At 51.1% G+C, this 18,611-nt stretch overlaps 1 protein-coding gene across 1 annotated transcript; it reads right to left on the bottom strand.

Annotated features, from left to right (window-relative positions):
- Positions 1 to 398: 398 nt before the first annotated feature.
- ETF1 (eukaryotic translation termination factor 1) lies at positions 399 to 10,887 on the bottom strand. Its single transcript, XM_026035726.1, has 9 exons — positions 10,713 to 10,887; positions 9,775 to 9,914; positions 6,475 to 6,613; positions 5,440 to 5,630; positions 4,812 to 4,941; positions 4,319 to 4,474; positions 3,684 to 3,748; positions 2,819 to 2,966; positions 399 to 1,899 (listed from the first exon to the last, which is right to left on the bottom strand). The coding sequence occupies exons 1-9, from the start codon at positions 10,873 to 10,875 to the stop codon at positions 1,817 to 1,819; spliced, it is 1,215 nt and encodes a 404-aa protein (XP_025891511.1). The 5' UTR covers positions 10,876 to 10,887; the 3' UTR covers positions 399 to 1,816.
- Between the last annotated feature and the right edge of the window lie 7,724 nt (positions 10,888 to 18,611).

Below are 18,611 nucleotides of genomic sequence, written 5' to 3'. Positions count from 1 at the left end.
CCGAAGAGAACACATTGATTAAAGAAATACAAAAATTTGGCATCATTTCCAAACTTAAATAGTAAAAATAAAAACTACAAAAAGGAGCTGCATACCCTAATGTATCATGTGAAACAACAAGCAGTATATTCAAAAATGGAAATTTACACCCAATTTCTCTGGTCTTGTCATGTCACCTCAGACCCATTTACAATGGCAGAATCCAGAAGATACCGCTTCGAAGCCCACAGCCCTGCCCAAGCTCGGCCGCCTGCTGCGGGAGACTCCAGCTCTGAGGTGGAAACCACCTGTGCAGCAAAAGCATCTGCTAGATGAGAACCCGGGGTTAGGAATGGCCCTGCTCGCTCGCACAAAGACTGGACCTCCAAGGACAGCGTGGCAGAAGCTTTAAGACAAGCTCCTGCTCCGTGCAAGTGCGACGGGGTTACTGGGAAGCCAGGCAGCGGCTTGGGAAGGGCAGCTGCACTGCACAGCAGTGGTGAAGAGCAGAGCTGTCAGACACCCACTGCCAAGGTGCCCATGCGAGAGCCCAGTAACCCAGAAAAAGAGGCGAGATTTGTGCATTATTCTGTGCCAACGCTAACCTTCCCCCTGCCTGCGGGAGCCTTTGAAAAGCCCTTGGCCGTTTYGAGGGGTTTTCACTGCATCCCGTAGAGCAGACTGGGCAAAAAAAGCCTTCTTGAGCCTTGATGCAAAAGTTTCCATCCATTTAGGGTACATTCGAGTTGAGCATCAGATTTATGGGACACTTGYGGAGGCCAACAGGACAGATGGCCTTAGTGCTGGGGAGCGGATGTCCCACCAGGGCAGGCTGAGGTTCAACATGTGCTCCAGTAAATGCTCCAACTGCACCAGCACTAAGACTCCAGTCCAGGACTCCATTCGTTATCCCGGTGAAACACCCGCTTCCAGTGCAGGACTGTGGGTTCAATCAAATTCACATAATCAAGGAAACCTTACGCAGTCCTAAAGCAAAACAAATCCAAAAAATAAGCAAAAATAATTAATTAAAAAAAAAATCTTACCGAGGAACAAAAAGCAAAGTGTACCTTACTTCACTTAAATTGCATGTTTATTTTTGTAAAGACTTAAAAAAAAAAAAAACCTGAAGGCTGCATCACTCAAATCCAAATTAAGCCTAACACTTCAGCAGCATTTTCATTGCAATCAATGAAGTGCATTTCCTAGTTTGCAAGAGCAGTGCTCTGCAGGTTGATGGAAGTACTTTTTGGCTGGTAAGCCTCCCCAAACCACCTGAATTTGTGAGCCACACCTCATAAGCTGGCACTCCAGACAAGTGCCTTCTCATTCCTGCCAAGAGCGGGAATGACTCCCGTTCTCTAATGTTCCTTCTTCTGCTGTCTAAGCTGAGAATGCCATGTAAATGGGTCGTGTCGCTGCCAAATGCAGCAATTGATTTCTCCAATCAAAGTAAAAAGAAACAAACCAGTAGGATCTTACTTCTATTAATTTTGGAAGGAAGAGGTTTACAGCAGTTAATGTATCATGAAGGTTAAAAAAATCATTTTCATAAAATACAAGAGCAACCAATTTCACCATTGAGTAAAAGTAAAAACCGGGATTCCTTTTAAATTAGTCCCAAGTGGCATATAGGAACTTAGTAGTTTGCTGCTGTACTGACACTATGACAAATCAAAGTGTAGGGTTTTGCTTTTTAAATCCAATGCTTGTGGATCAAGTTCTGGAAATGTTCCAATTCTAAGGCAGGGATCTGTTGTGTTTTCCACCATGAGTTTGCTCCTTGGGTTGGATGCTGGAGGGGCGAGGCACGTTTTGCCGGACCCAGGTCGACTACCTAGTAGTCATCAAGGTCAAAAAATTCGTCGTCTCCTCCTTGRTATTCCATTCCCTGGAAGTCCACTCGGTACCGCAAGATACCTAGAAAAAACAAAACACTTGAGCTTTGTCAGAGCCCGGAGAGCTGGAGAGGCACTAGAGGCAGCTTGCTGAGCCCTCACACAAGAGCATGCAAGTCGCTGCAACTCAGTTTCCAGACGCCGACTGATCACTTAGTTTTGGGCACCATCTGCTATGGGTGACAGCAGATACTCAGCTATATGGCATTCCCACCTCCACGTTGGCCTGATAATTATCAGGTCATTATGGTTAGAAAAGACCATAAAGATTGAGTCCAACCATATTCCCCAAAGGGATCAAAGCCTACCTGCCCAGAGTAGGGTAGGACATGGATTTCCAAAATGATTTTATGGGGAACAAACGTTGGTCCTGTTGCAACTGGTCATGAGACTGTAAGGCCAAACAGTAAATGGAGCTGACACTGAAAGAACCTTTTAGGARGGAATACAAGTGATGCTCAGTGGCATCTTCATGGCCTGGTCCCCCACCCCAAGCAAGGTCCCTTGCCTGGGTGAAGGGTATTTCAGGGGTGGCCTTTTAAGCCTACAGGGCCAGGAGCACAGCAGCAAACGTTCCCACTGGGCAAAGAGGACAGATCTGGCAGGCTGAGGAGGACTCCTGGAAGTCAAACCCTGAAAACACAGAAACCTTGTGTCCCAAGCAGCCAAACGGCTCAACTTGGTTCCTGCCCCTGGCACCCTTTGGCCCCTGTAACTTGCTACAATAATTCACCTCTGCTTCACATCCATCAAGCCAATGTTCCACTAACCCAGAGCTAAACCCACCTGCAGTCCCCTGCTCACCACAGTCACCTCTTACACAGGCAACAGGACTAGCAAGAAGCAGGTTTGTCTGCCTCTCTGCTCATGTTAGCACTAGTTTAACTCAAAACAACTGATAGGAAAAAATAAAAATGCCTGGTTTTGCTCTTGCAGTTTACCTCCAATTCCTCCAAATCCTTTCACAAATTGGGATCCTTCCTGTGATTTGTCTGTAACAATTTCCAACGTTGCTCCAAATTTCTTGTAGTTGTTTGCAAACCACTCCAGAAGGGGCATACTTTCTATCAGTTCATGTTCTTGGCCAGTCTACGTAGACATTTGAAAGCAAACAATGTTACGGTCATTGCACGTTAGTTATTGATAAAGCGCCTCACACCACAAGTTGTCCTTGGCTTCAAGGACACCAAAAGTGCCTTTTCTGCCACAAGGCAGAGAAAGTTGGCCTTGGACACTTGGCCTCGCAGGCTGGAGCAGCCTGACACACTCTCCAGGGGCCAGGCGAGAAGCGCTCCCGATGCGTCAGCATCGGACAAAGTGCTGGCTCGAGCACAGGGCTCCTGGTGCCAACGGGTCTTGCTCGGGGCTTCCATGTGTGAGCGTAGAGGGAAAAGAGCCCCATTTTCACCTACCACTCGTGCTGCACCCTTTAGTTTTCACCGTTTCTCCAAATATTACTTTGTACCCCATGAGCAAGTTATAGTTGGGACCTCAACCCGCAGATGCATGGGGGTATCAAACTTCTCCAGTGGGTGGTTGACAGTAGTCAGAGGCCCCTTCCCTGCTGCAATCTCAACTCATTTACATGACCTCAGAGCCAGCAGCAGGAGGACAATAAAAGGGAAAAGCAAGGCCTGGGTGCAGTGAACATGGGTACAGTTCACAGGGGTACAGTGAACATGAGCAAGGTGCTCTCTCAACATCTCGTCTGAGAGAGAAGGGTCAACAAGAGCTGTGCAACAACCACAGCTCTGAGGGCTGCACCAACACGCGGAGAACTCAGCTACAGCCCCCACACTGAAATACCTCTTTGTCTGTGAAGTGGGACTTATCTTTCTCCTGCTCTGGTGTCAAATACAGGATCTTCTCCTCTGAGGAGGGGGAATAAAACAGAAAAAGAACAGGATTAGGTTGGATGAGACTGCCAGAAGTGGGTTGAMAACAACAGGAGGCTAAGGACAACCAGTAATTGTAGCTCAGAGAGTTTGGACACGGACACTGCCTTCCTTTATARCTGCAGCTCACTCGGAATGTGGAAAAATGAACTGGGCATACAAGAGAACAAGCGTCCTGCACAGCCAGCCCCTTCTCCCAAGCCCAAACACCCAACCAAAGAGTGKGCCAGGGCCCTGCAGTGTCCCCAGTGTTTGTGGCCAGCAGAGCCAAGGGCRTCTGCCCCAAGGTGCCACATCCACAAGCACACAGCTGCCTTTGCCACCCACCACCAGCCCAGCAACTCCCTTCTCCACAGGGGAATTTTGCCAGTTCCCTCCTCTCCCAGAGCAGGGGAGAGCTGCAGGCTACTGACTTGCCCACACATCTCCTTGCTGAAGTCCTTACAGATCTGCTTAGGCACTTCCCCCAGGCTAATCTGTCCCACTGCGGTGGCTTAGGTGATAATCCCCTTGCAGCCCTTCCGATCTCACAGAAGCACCACATACCCTCCGTGCCTTGGCAGTGCAGGACGTATCTCATGATATCCAGGTTTTCATAGACTATCAGTATCTCTACTGCTCCCATTTCCAAGGCTTTTAGTGTATCTTCAACACCAAAACAGTACTTCCCCGTGTCCTGGCTGATTTCGTCAAAGTATCGGCCTGCGGTCAGGATGCAAAGAAAGACATTGTCACAAACATGGATTTACCACTATTTAYTTCCCTCACCAGGGGAAGGTCCCTATTTTGCTACTATTGCCCTCACTGGGTTTTCATCCAAGCAACAACATGTGGCTGCTAGAAGTGGAGAAAACTCTCCTGAATGTCCCCCTAACTCCTGCAGCATTGGAGAAGGTGTCTGGAGGACCTCAGGGAGCATCACTAGAAGTTCTATTGATGCTACCAGARATACCACACAGAGGCACTGCCAGAAAGTCTAAAGGAAGATTAATGGGTTTGATCTATTTGGTTCAGAAGAAGGCTAATCACAGTCACCTACCTATTAGTTTCTTCTCTTGAATGAATTTCACATTGGAGAGGACTTCAGTTGACAGTTCAATCGCTTGATTAAATCCGTTTTCTCCTCCATATGAAATGTCAACTAGTTTGAGCACTTTGGATTGCAACCGCTAAATGGGGAGACAAGATTAGTCAGTCCACCACATGGTACTGCCATAAAACTCCCTCATAACCCCCACAGAAACCAGCACCTGGCAAGAGGCACAGCATTGATGTCTTCTACTTCACTTCCAAGCCCAGGTCCCGAGTCAGAGGGACCTCTGAACGCTTAATACTGCAGCACAACATTCAGGCAACAGCACCAGACAGGYTGACTTAGTGGAGCTGAATTCTACTAAAGCCTCTGCTTTTGGACCACAAAGAACACAAATGCCAACTCTACAGCARGGAGGGCAGATTTCTTAGTAATGCTGTTACTAAGAAAATGAGCTCCTACCTCCTTGCTGGAAGCTACTGGAAAAGGGAGGTCACTTCCAAATACATCAGATTTTATATTTTGATCAGGTCACTTAAGACACTAAATTCAGACACATCTTATATCCGAGCTCCTGCCATTAACACCAAGTTACTACTGACAGCTTAAAACTTTGCTCAGAAAAGCCACTCACCTGATCAAACATGTCAGATTGACTTAATTCAGTTTTGAAGTCAGCTGATCCAGCTAAAACGAGCCCAGCCACGTTCACCTTGTCTCCGGAGATGAAGAGCTGCACAGCCGTCTCTGCTACCTTCCTCACATAGTTGTGTCGTTTCTCCATCCTCAAACGAGCAAAACGCAGGGCAGATTGACCTCCTCTGCCTTTAAGAAAGAGCACAGGTGAGGCAGCAGTCTGGAAAGCTCTAGAAATATTACATTATTGGCACATGGCCCCAGCTGGGCCTCAGGGAACTGAAGCCGAGGGCAGATGACACCTTCTGAATTCATTTGCCACAAGCAAGAAACAGCAAGCGAGCAGAGACCACTCGGTCGCAGCAAGGGATTATTTGCCCCAGAGGGAACTACATTTTGCGAAGCCTCACTGGAAAATGTGCACAGATGCTCAGGGTTTCATATCCCGTACCTGCACTAAATGCCATTTCCTACACAGCTCCCCATGCTGATGCAGGGTATTCCAGCCCAGACACSACCCAGCTTTGCTTGCTGGGAAGACAATCCCATCTCATTTTGGCCCATCCCAACCTTCAGCCAAGAAGAACCGTAAAACAGGAGCAGCTAACAGGTAGTTCTCCAAATTCAAGATGCAACCCAGCATCCCAGCAGGGAAGCTTGTTCCATAAAGCTTCTGTGCTTCCCAAGGAACAGGCTCTTGTTTTTCAATGGACTTTGCATGCAATACCACGAGACACAAGATTTAAGGACACTACCAAGTGATATTACTACATTGAGGAGTTATCTTCACTAAAGGCTATTCCAAAACCAAATAAAAGCTCAAGAAGAAAAAAGTGTCACTTTAAGACCAACTGTACATGCTGTTAATTCAGTTAATCTTGTCAGAGGACTCAACCCATGCAGCTTTGCTGGCAGAGGAGCATGGAGCTGAGCACAGCTGAACACCTACAGCTGGCATTGCCTGTTCTTCTAATCCCAACCCGCACCCTGTAGCCGCTGCTGCAACCTTTTTGGAGCACCCCAGGTGTGTTACCGTGCTTCTTTGGAAGATCCACAGTGAATTTGTGCAGGACTTCTCTGGTGTTTCCTTGCAGAGTGCCAAAGAGAGCACCGCTCCCGTCTATTACGATGAAGCCGAACTTGCTGTCGTCGGAAAGCAGTGCCGTGAGGGCCTGAACAAGAAACAATATCATCAGTGTTAGCTTAACGAGATGCAGAAACAGCAAATGCATCTTTTAGCACGTTTATCTCGGTCTGAAACTGTGAGGGACAAAAAAAAAAAAAAATCAAGAAAATTTTATGCAGTAGATGATCATTGTGATTTTGGCCGGTGAACTAAATGAAAAGGAGCAGAATAAGGAGCCAGGAGCCCCTGCAGCTCACAGCACAGTGCTGCCAGCAGCTGAAGGGCACCCAACACTTAGGCTTGACAGCTCTTTCCCCAGCACTGCCAGCTCATCACTGGCAGGTGAAACTGCAAAACTCACTGTCTCTGGATGAAACAAAACTCATCACCTCTCCAGCTGGCAGAATCTCCTCCTAGCATCCCGACCAGAGCAACCTGCTTTGCCCTCTGATCAGGCTGTTTGTCCATTGGGTTTTGTTCTACAAAGCACTGATACAGCCTGACTTTCCACTTGCCAACCACCACAAATGTTGCTTTGCTCTGTTTGCTGCCTTCACAAGGTCCCAACGGCAGAGGAATGAAACCCCCAGGGGCAATGACAASTTCAGCCCTACCCAACAGAATTAAAGCTGCCCCGTGAGAAACTGGCTAGAGAGAGGACAAYTACAACCTTTGCTGCAAAAAGCAGTTATCCTTGCAGGCCCTTCTCTTTAAATCCAGTCCACAAGGTGGTTCAAGCTGCCTAAAAATGACTATCAAGGCCTTGAAATATCTTTTGTCCAAATGCTGCTTCTACGTGGAGTGTGGGTATGAGCAAGACGACTAGTTATAGGGCAGAGCACRCTCAGGTGATTAGTGTTTCCTGCCAGAGAACCTAGGGGTGCTGTGGGCCACTGCCTGGAACCCCAAATTCTGCATTTGTCCTTTAGAGGGAGCTCTGACTGCTCTTGGTATCAGGCTGAGACACTCTTACACTGCTGCTCAGCTACACACATGCCCCTCAAATATAGCAGCAAGCGGCATCTTTCTGATATCATCAGCGTTGCAAAAAAACGATTAGCAGGGCGGAGGATTTGTCCATCCAGTATCGAGAAAGTGGTAGTGTTGGTTTATACCACACRCGTCCTTTAACTGCCTCTGCAATTGCTGGGCTGAATGGAAGGAGCAAGGCAGTCGTCTTGATCCAGAATCCGCACACCAAGCTTYGGCTTTCCAGCTCAAAAGCAACAGAAATAGAGCTTTACTAGAACCTACCGTCCAAGATCCATGCTTTGCATTCGCTCCTCAGCTGCAGGATGAATGAGAGGAGGCCACGGCAGTTCACACTTTAGTCCCGTTGACTGGGACAGGGCCAAGCAAACTGCGCGACTGGGATGAACACTCGGGCCAAGGTATCAAATTAAATCACTGTAAATCCTGCCCTTCAGACACACATCAGGGCTCATATCCCTCTTGGGGAGTTGCTTGAGTTTCACCCATGTAATAAAATATCTAAGGGAAATCTCATCAGATGTCACTGCTGGGCAACAAACGCCTACAGCTCTTGAGTTCTCGATCCCTTCTTATTTTAATTCAGTTCCTAGTGATCAGTGATTCCTTCTTGAGCTCAATATCAGCAATTCCACTTTCTACCTTCCAAGTGTACAAGGGCCTTGAGATTTTATATTTTGGCCTATCAGCCTGGGCTGAATTTCTTCCCAGCTTCAGCCTAACACAGAGAGTCAGGTCCTTCTTCTCCCCAGTCCCATCAGGGGCCCTGGCAGCGCACCGGGAACCAGAACAAGCAAACGTGGCAGGAACAGATGAACAAGGACTCCAAAACCGAGTTAATTAAGAACCCACCCAGAGTGAGGAGAGCACCCAGCACTTGCAGAAAGGTGCTATCATGGGTCACCTTATCAGCAACAGCCAGTACCGCAAATTCCTCTCAAGTCAGCACGGCTCCCGCTGAGCAGAGCTACCTGTCAGCACCAGCCTCAAGAGCTGCCTCCTGGGAAGAGCCCACAGCAGCTTTTTTCGTACACAATCAGTGCCCTGGCAGCAGTTCCTGCTGCCAAGAGCAGATTAATCCCTCCTTCCTGCTAGGAGAGGCAACAACCCACTGCCCTACTGCCATCCACCCACTGCCAGCAACTGCAGCAACAGACACCACCCTTGAAGTGGCACCTCTCCCTCCCCAATTCCCTCATCCTTTCACTTGCCCACACACACACGGGCTCGGCAGAGCTCTCTGGAGCTCTGTCTCTAGGAGGGTAGAACCTGCTCCCAGTTTCTAGCACTCCTCGCAGGTCAAGGATGCCCTGGGATTCCATCCCTGGTGCGGAGGCAGCATAATAGGGAGATACATCACACCTGTGGAATAAACATCCCTTTTTCTGYCTCTGCTCCCGCCCTCTGAAACCCCAAGATTAGGTCTCCAAAAACACAATCCAACAGGCAGAACTCGGYCACTGGGAGCTGCATCAAGCCCACATTTTAAATGTGAGGCAGCTGAGCCTGTCGCACACCCACTGCCGTGTCACCAGTGTGAAATGTGGTCAAACACCTGCTACAAAGAAAGGCCCTGAACCTGCCCACAGAGCCAGCACCAATTCAGATGCAACCAAGTGACTTCATGCAAACAAAGGAGCCACCAAAATCCACCTCAACTGAAACAGGTCTCAAAACTTTTCATTTAACTAAAACAAGTAGATCCTGCAGTTAGATGCTGGATAAAAACCACCTCATCTTACCCTAAGTAAATTAGGCACAAGCCAGTTCTTTATCAAGAGTCTCAGGYAACACATCTGGATCAAGACTGGGGCCATTTATACTCCCCAGGCATTTCTTTAAGGCATAGCTCGGAATAAGATCTACAGGCCTCTCGTATGAAGCAAAACCTGCCACCARTTACAGAGGCAGGTTCATGCCTGTGTGTTACACAGACTCAGCAGTTACTGGCTGGGTCAGGAGATCAGGACAACATCTTAACTCATCAGACCCCCAGCAAATATCATGCATTTCTGAACAGTGGCCAGTTACAAACCACCCAATACTTCACCAGCGGAAGCCCTTAATGAAAGCCTGCAGTTCTGGGGGCTGTGGACCCAAGCAAACAGGAGGAGAATTTCAGGGAGCGAGGGGAATTTCAGAGAGTGGAGCAAACAAGTTCGACTTGTATGGGTCTTGTGTACCGCAAGACCCGTACACAATCAAGAGACTTCTTACCTCTGTGTGGAATTTGTTGTCACACAAATACAACGATGTGTTGATTGGTTTGAAAGGTTCAAAGTCAATGTTGACTTTCTTCTCTTTCCCTTCTTCTGTCACAATTGTTCCACAGTAAACAACCAGACCATTTGGAGGTACTGTAAGGGACACAGAGCAATTTCAGCTCACTGGGAAATGCTGCAAGCCAAAGCCAGCCAAAGCTAACTAGCAGGATCTGAGACTTAAAGACGGGATTGAAATCAAAGTTCCTATGTCCTTTGCTTTCTATCTGCCCCATCACTCCTTCTTGGATGGCTGGAAGGAAAATCATTACCCTAACTCTAGAACAGTGTATCTGTACTGAACAGTGTAAAGCTGGAGACCAGAGGGAACCCAAGATGGCACTGACAGAAAGTTAAACGTGGGAGTTTGCAAGYTTGGAGAATTTGCAAACCAGCTGCACATCCCAGGACACTTTCCCAGCTCTCACATGGCTGTTTTCAGACTGACTATCTCAGCCAAGGTCACTTGCAGGAGGCAAAACTGGAGCAGGGAGCCCTTGACCTCTGCTCATCTTCAATAGCCTGGGYCTGTTCCCTCCCAGAACAACTGCAGCTGCTTATCATCACATTTGCATGTAAGGCTCCTCTGGATGGATGTCAATTTGAATGGAAAACCTGTAGTTTAAGGCAATCRGCCACAATGGAAGAGGTCTCCAGGCTGAGCAAGTTCAGAACAGTCGTTAAGGACAGAGTCGTGAACTTGTTTAAGGCTAAGGAGCACCCACGTCCTGAGGACCATCCCTAAAGCAGCCACCTCCAGAAAACACACTTGGAATATCAGTGTCAAAACAGCAGCCCAGGCAGATGCGATTAGCAGAAAACTGCCCAGGGCAGGACCCAAAAGTCACCCCCAAGTAGGGGAACATGCCAGCAACTCGGCAAGCTATAGGTTACCTTTGTTATAGAGTTTGAGTCTTTGCTGTACAGATGTAATGGCTCCCAGGACTGAAAGGCGGTTCACGCGGGACTTGATGTTGGAGGCGGTGCCGAACTCATCYGCCAGCATTTTTGCGACTCGGGAAATCTGGTCTTTGGGGGGAATGATCAGTGAGATCATGCTGGTGCCATTGCTGCGAAAGGAGAAAATGAGAAAGGGGTTGTGAGCGGCCAGCAGGCAAAGCAACAGGCAGATTCGCACGACAGGCCGCAGCCACAGCCACCTCTGCCCCGCCACCCCAACGGATGCCCTTGCTGTCGGCAGCATTCCCTTTCTGCGAGGCACAGACTGCACGGGGAAAGGAAAGAGGCTCCCGGGAGGATCCCAACTGCCGCCCCAAGCGCCCAGGTCACTCCCAAGGAGTCTAATGCAGAGCACAACCCGACATGTGACGGCGGGAACCCAGCACAGTCCCGAGCTTCAGGGGCCTTTTTGAGCCCAGCCCAGTGTGCGCAGGCAGCTGGCACATGAGCAGCTGGTCCCAGCCCGGCTTTAACCCCACACTCGCCTCAGATTAATAGAGAAAAGTGAATGGGAAGGAGCCTGTGGTAGCAGCCGGTCTTTTCTACTTTTCTCCTGGCACTTTACCTTATGGAGAGGCTCCCGATGGATTTAAAGCTCACTTTAAAATCATGTGGGGAGGACAGACCCCCACAAACCACAGACCTGGCTTAAGTTCAGTAATAACCTAGTTAGACCTTCCTTTACTGTACAGCCTTGGGTAGGTCCAACGAAGGTCTTAACCCACAGGAAGAGCCTGGTGATTCAATGATACCCTCTCCATTCACCTTCCCTCAGGAACCTCCCATTAGCTATAAAATTATTACAGTGTCTTCACTGCTGCCCCAAACACAACCCAAGTTTCAGGCTTCACAATCAGGCACAAGCCACAGGCCCCATGTCACCCTCCAGCCTCTCAAGGGCCAACCAGCTGAGAAAAAGACAACGCATAGGATTTGGGGTTTAGAACATCAAAAAAAAAAAAAAGTGGGTTTTGAGCCATTAGGAAAACTAGATTTACTTTTTTTTGCATTTCTTACCCTAGGACAAACACCCACTCGCTGCCTTTTCAGTCTGTCACACACTAATATCCCCCTGAAGTGTTTGGGCTGCAGAGACAGCAGGGAAGTGCTTTAAAAAGTACTGTGTAAGGAGGCTAATGAAGGTGCCGAGCCCTCGGCAAGATCCTCAATTCAGGCCACATCGAAACAGATGCCACTAGGTTGAATAAGGCCCTGACCTTCAAGAACTAAGCTCAAAAACTAATTGGTTTCCATTTCCAAGATCCCCCTCACACTGCTACAAAGGAAAGGGGCAAGGAGACACCAGCACGCGCTCCCAGGAGCGCTCCAAGCTTCCAGGCAGCGGCTAAGAGGTGAATTGCAGCCCAGCTGGAAGCAAATGCTCACAGGCTCAAGCGAGCCAGGGGCTCTGGAGCAACTGAGGCCAGTTGCTGTCCCTATTCTGGGCCGGGGAGGGCCTGCGTGGCAGCCCAATAGCAGCTGCTGTCACCTCGAGACGCGCGGCGCTCCACGTTTCAGAGGCCGCCACGCGTCCCGCAGTGACAACAGCAGCACGAGAGATCAAGAAGCCACAAGGACAGAGACAACGGGGGTATTTAAAAGCAAAAAGATGTTTTGGGTTCTCTTCTGAAGCCAGTGAAGCAAGGAGCTGTGCCTGACTGCAAGAGCAAGACAAACAGCCTGGAGACACCCTGATCTTACTTACCCAGCAAGGAAGCTTTCTAGGAAAGAACTGTTGCCACATATGGTGTGGCCTTCCCGAGGTGCCAGCCTTGGTCTCCRTGCAAGAGGACTGTAGCATATGGGGCAGGAACCACAGAAATTTAGGAGCTCAAGGTACCTAGAGAGGCACAGGCACCTAACCTGTGAGACAGGCTCAAGGCAGGGACAGGAAAGCAGAGAATTACCACTATGAGCCTCTTGCTGTGTCCCACTGGGCATTCCCACCTTGCACAYCCTCATAGGTGACTTCGCTTTGGGAAGTCTCCATCCAAAGACTCTTAACTTGTGATTTTTTGCTGAAGAACAAGTAGACCRGTCACGGATACGCTCTGTGACTTCATGCCTTTTATTAAGGCAGAGGATTCAATCAGATAGGAAGTGACTCTAGCTCCCTAACGTCAAATCCGGAGGGATGACTGAAGCTCTGCAACATTTCCTGGAAAACCTGTGRGCTGCTAAATAAGGGCAGATGAACCTAAGGGTGCGGAGCCTCTGTGGCACTCCACAGGCTGCGCCTGCCACCGAGGGAGCGTTTGAAGGAGACAGCTTCAGGGGTCTCCATCAGAGAGTCAAAATCCCACCGCCCATACAGACAATGGGCTCAAATCACACCATGGGATGATGGGCACCCCTACTCAGTGCCCTCTCCTGCTGTCACACTTTAGCTGATGGCACAAGTGACCACTGAAGCTCCCTTGGGGTTTAACAGGAGTTAAGGGTCGAGCCGTGGTGCTGGCAGTGACTTTCGCATCACCTCAGGGAGCAGCTCGCGGGCAGCACCGTGCGCTTCATCATGGCACATGCGGGAGCGTGCGGAGACCTGCCAAGAGGTGGCCCCAGGAAACGCTCGGACAAAGCAACCGCCGAAACCTTCCAGGCCAAAGAAACACAGGAAGATATGGACAAAATTAAGTACGAGAAAGGAAGGGACAATCTCTCCTGCTCTTCCTAAAGGTGCTACCTGCCAGCGTGACAAGTCAGCGTGAGGGGATGTGCACAGCCCGTGGGGAAGGTGAATCAAGGCGCGYGGAAACCCTCGCATCAAGGGCAATGCGTCCTCAAAAATAATTGCAGGGGCCTGCTCTGAATAGGCCTCAGTAGCTGCATCTGACCTAATGCCCAAAGCTCGTGTGCCCAATTACTGGGAAGCGGAACAGACATTTCTGCACTTGAGATGTTTGTGACTCACTGGCAGCCTCAGGTTTGCCGCAGCTCCCCAGCTCTCCCCTCCTCCCGCTCCAATTATTAATGCTCCAAGTTTTGAAAGACTTGTTGCATTAATGGGCCATTCAGGGTACAAGATGTACACTGAAGGACCACGACTCCAAATCCAGATTTGCTTGTTAAGATGTTAATGCCTCAGAGGTACAGAGAAAGAGCGCGCTAATAGGGGGAAAAAAATCCAACTGCCACCAAGCCAAAAACGTCCACCCTCTTTTGAGGTRCTCGTTGCCCTCTTCCACCTTGTTGTTTGCTTGCGACCGACGGGGTCTCATTCATTAGCTCCGTGAATGATGAGTTGCGTATGAATCACGCTGCTCTGTCATGATTCACAGTTGTAAAAGAGGATATGGGGCTACAGAAGCACCAAGGGCTATAAACACTTACTCAAACTCTCTTCTGACATGCAACAGTTGTCCCAGATCACKTCACTTTTTGCCACTTGCTGCTGTGGGCTCTCTTACCAGCTGCTCTCACCCAGAAGGAGCAGGTAGATGGGGAAGCAGAGGGAGCGCCTGAACCAGGAAAGTGCCAGCAGCCCTGACCCACGCAGCCCTTCTGCTCACACCATCAAGGACAGAGCTACTGTTGCAGCCTTTACTTGGGCTCCTCTTTAGAAGCTCTCCTGAAGATGAATGAGCAGAGAAAGAACTACACTAATTTCAGGGAGGAATTTCACCAAGAAGTTAAAGCCTGACTTTGTCCCCAAGTGTTCCACACTTTCTGTTCTGGTAGAACAGAAAGAGCAAACACAGGGTCAGTTGAAAAAAAAAGATCTGTGGATGCTATCCTGAGCTATCCTGTGGATGCTCCACATCCATCTCTCATTCCCCACAAGAACACAAGCCGCAGGCCTGGCCCAGGACAGTGGCAGCAGAGGGAAAGGTTTTCAGCAGAGGTAGATCCAACGGATCCTGGCTTGCACCATGCACAAACTGCTGTGCAGAGATCCTCAGGGGCATCCYGTGCCTCGGAATAACTTATCAGCCCTACAGCCTAATCAGCAGGCGTCAAGACCCCAAGCAGTACATTGCCACAATGCTGCACTTGGTGGACGGAGCCACATGCTCGGATCTGCTTCAAGGTCTCCACCATGCTCTGTGCCTGAAGATAAAGCTGCAGCTCTGCATAAATATGTTCTGTTTCAAGGGTCAAACTGCTTCCCAGAAGCTGGAGAGCAGCTAGAGCCACAGAGACAGGTGGACCCTGAGTGGGAAGCAGGGAATTCAGTCTGTGCAGCTGTGGGTAAGGGAGCCTCTGAACTAACATGTCCCTGGCAGCATGGCAGGAAACCAGCCACGGGGAGGGAAAGYGCTCTGAAACCTCCCCTTTGCACACAAACCCCCTTAAAGACACTCAGACTGGCAGTGTGCATGGCCCCAGGAGGACCATTACACCCGTTCAGGGTGTTCYGCACTACTGCATGCTGGGCATTGTACCCGCTGCTGTTTGGCTCGCCCATTGCAGCGCATGCAGCTACAGCTCCAGGGCAGCCACGGGTCTGTGCTGCACTGAACTTGCTGGGGGCAGAACAAGGCAGGCGCTGCCGCGAGGGCGCGAGGACACGGGCGCTGCCGCGAGGACACGGGCGCTGCCGCGAGGACACGGGCGCTGCCGCGAGGACACGGGCGCTGCCGCGAGGACACGGGCGCTGCCGCGAGGGCGCTGCCAGGCACGCAGGGCAGCTCTGTGATGCGGAGCCACTTCAGCAGCCCCAGAGTTTTGCAGCACCTTGGGGAAGAGCAATCAGGAACCAGGCAAACCTGCAACAAGACAAGACTTGCAGCTCACTCTGGGATTCCTGAAGGGATCCCAGCAGGATCGCTGACAGCTCCACAGCAACCTACACATAGGTAGGCTCACAGGTCACTTCCAAAAAGGCCCCCCACACTAACAGACAGACCAAGGGAGCCTCTTCCTGAGGGTCTGCAGATCCCCCTCCTGGCAGCAGGCTGCCCAGCTCCGCTTTCCTGCGGCTCCAGGAACATCAYGACTTCCCCATGTCCTGCCATGTCCCTGCTCACCCACCTTGATTCATCCCTTCCAATCACAGCCAGAGCAAATTACTTGCTCAGAGCTGCTTTCTGAACGTGCTCAGAGGTGGACACAGGCCTCCCTTCTCCCCGCTTTTGCCCTCTAAAGCATTTATTTGGGAAACACATCGTTCTGATGCTCAGGTTCTACCCATCTTATCCCTCGGGCTTAGCTGTGCCTGCAGGCAGAGCCCCCAAAGTCACTTTTCACCTTTTTCTTCCACCCCCTCTCCTCCCCATTTCACAGAATAACAGAAGTTACTGCTCTACAGAGACATCTACTCCTTTAAGTGGAAGGCTGGAGAGATGTCTCAAGGGAGCAGGTTCCTGAAGGTTTTGCCATTATATAGGGAGCAACAGCAAATGTATATGCATGATCTATTTGCCATTATAATGCAGCCTCACATGCTGCACCGGCTGGGCTCTCCCTCCGGGTCAGAAAGTCTGGGTCCCCGCAGAGGTGCCAGCAAAGCAGCCCGTTTCTGACAGAACGGCCTGCAGGAAGAGAGACCCCCATTCCTAAAACTCCCYGAAATGTTCCCAACATGATTCAGATGCCTCGTGTTAGGCCCCAGCCAGCAAGGAGGCTGCTAGTTGTTGCTGCTGCTGCATTTTGCCAATTTTACAGCTTAGACTAGCAGAAACACTGGCCGGAGCCCTGCTCCCCATTCAGGGCTGCAAAGACCAAAGGAACAAAGAGCAATTGTCAGCTAAGCAGTGATACTGGGAAACTGCAGGAAGCTGCAGCACAAAAGCAAAGGAGGATGAGCCAGAGCAGTGGCAAATGCCACTTAGCTCTGGCACAGACCTGGCTGTGGCTCCTGGGGGCCCCGGCCTCTGGCCTCAGCTGCTCCCTCCTTCCCTTGGCACCAAACGAGGGTGATCGACTCATTAACTGCACGGAGCACCAGGCAGCTCGCAGCGCGACGCTGAAAGAGCTGGGAGCAGATAACAGATATGTCTATTTTAGGCAGCAAGATAGAGACAGCAGCTCCCTCCACTCCCTGCCAGCAGGGGTGGGGCAGCTCTGCGGGGTGGGGGCTGCTTCTTCAGTTCTTTGCTGGTTATTTTCATTYGCCAGGTTCTTGCTATGCAGAGACCAACTTCCCGAGTGGGGCCTGAAAAATACCATAGGACACTCACACTGGGACATTACCTTGGAATTCGGAGAGAAGCCTCATTCCTCTCCCTGGCCACTAGCTTCCAGCAGATCCAAAGCCTAATCTTTTCCCCTGCTTTTCTGGCCAAACATTGCTATCTACCTCACCTATCCCAGACATGATCAAGTGGCACCCGCTTAAGATTTTGCTAATACTCCGCAGGCCTCACTGCAATTTTACAGAAACACCTGGGTAACAGCAAAGTGTCACCCACCAACGGGCTGCCCGGCTCCAGCTTCCTCTTTCCCATCCCTTTGATCCAGCAAGCAGCACATGAAACTGGGACGCGGCTGCTGGGTCACTATTAGGAGTTCATGAGCAAGGGAAGGTGGAGGCTCCGAGCGGGCCCWGTCCCCCCGCAGCGCCCTACTTAAAGGCTTTGCCCCCCAATCCATCCCAGAACAGGGCCCTCCCCGGCAGGAAGGGGAAGTGACTCTCCCAGAGGCAGGAAAAGCCTGTTTTGCTGCTTGCTTCTCCACGAGCTCCGCATCCCCGTGTTCCAGGTAGCAGCAGTTGCAGCACCTCTCCTGTGTACAGGGCCCAAATGCACCAGAAAAACATAGGCTCTGTCTCCCTACAAGCACCGTGCACGTTTCCAGAGATCCTGGACATCCCTGTTTGTAGCAGAGATCATCAGCACCTCGTTGGAATTGCTCATGAGAACTTGGTAAGGAATCAACCACACGACCAAGGTGCTCAAGAGCTCCTCAAGAGCACCTTGGTCACGTGGTTGATTCCTTAACCAGGACACAACTACCAGTGTAAGGAACAGCAACATTCACCTAGGAGAACTGCTGGACACASAGCGCTCACCTAAACCTCCTACGTGCGTTTTGTTCCACTTCCAGGGCCTTTATCATGCACTAGAAGTGTGCCAGTGCACGTGGATTGGGAAAGAGGGGGGGCTGTCTGGGCTGCAGCCCCAGCAGACTGTCAGAAAGAAAAGATGCCCWCGGATTTCACCCAAAGCACCCAGCCTCCCACTCCAGCCCTTGCTGGCCCTTCCAAGCGCTCCTGCATATCACCTTCAACCAGCCCTTCACACACGCACCTACTGCAACCTCTGGGTGCAGCGGGCGCTGCCATTAGAGCCAGCCAAGGGGTTTGGGTCAGGGGCACAGAAGTGCTGAGCGTTTCCCAAATGTATCCTGCCTCTGCGGGGCTGCTGCAGGGCGCCAGGGCCCTTCCCACGCAGTCCCAGCCCTGCCTGCACCCGCCGTGGCCATCGCGTCGCCACCCCGGGGCTGCCTCCGCTGGGCAGCCAAAGTCCAGCCTGGGCCGGGCACTCGCAGCCCCATGGAACAGGGCCAGGAGGGCCCTGCCGGCTCACGAGAGCTGCCCAGGCACGTCCTGCCCGTTGGGGGGCACAGCAGGACGGGACAGCTGCGAGGAGGGCACTCGGGATGAACCTCCGTGAACTGGAGCCTCACAGGCCACAGCCAAGTGCCCCACGGGGCTCGTTTTGCCTCGCTGGGCTCCAGGATGAGCGTTCAGCTGCCCCGTTGACCCAAGCGCTAAAGGCCCTTGCGCAGAAGGGAATTCCTGATCCGAGCCCCAGGGGGTTGCCGGTCGCCCCGCCAGGCCCGCACCCGGTCACCTCCGGCCCCGCCAGCACCCTGCGGTTTTCCCCCGAGGAACCGGGCCGGCAGCGGCACAAGGACAAGGACGGCGAGGCTGCCAGGGCGGTTTCACGGCGC

Source organism: Nothoprocta perdicaria, unplaced genomic scaffold, assembly GCF_003342845.1.
Source record: "Nothoprocta perdicaria isolate Ctin4 unplaced genomic scaffold, notPer1 scaffold_166, whole genome shotgun sequence".
Classification (NCBI taxonomy): domain Eukaryota; kingdom Metazoa; phylum Chordata; class Aves; order Tinamiformes; family Tinamidae; genus Nothoprocta; species Nothoprocta perdicaria.
The sequence above is the reverse complement of the archived record's forward strand: the minus strand, read 5'-3'. Positions and strand labels throughout refer to the sequence as shown.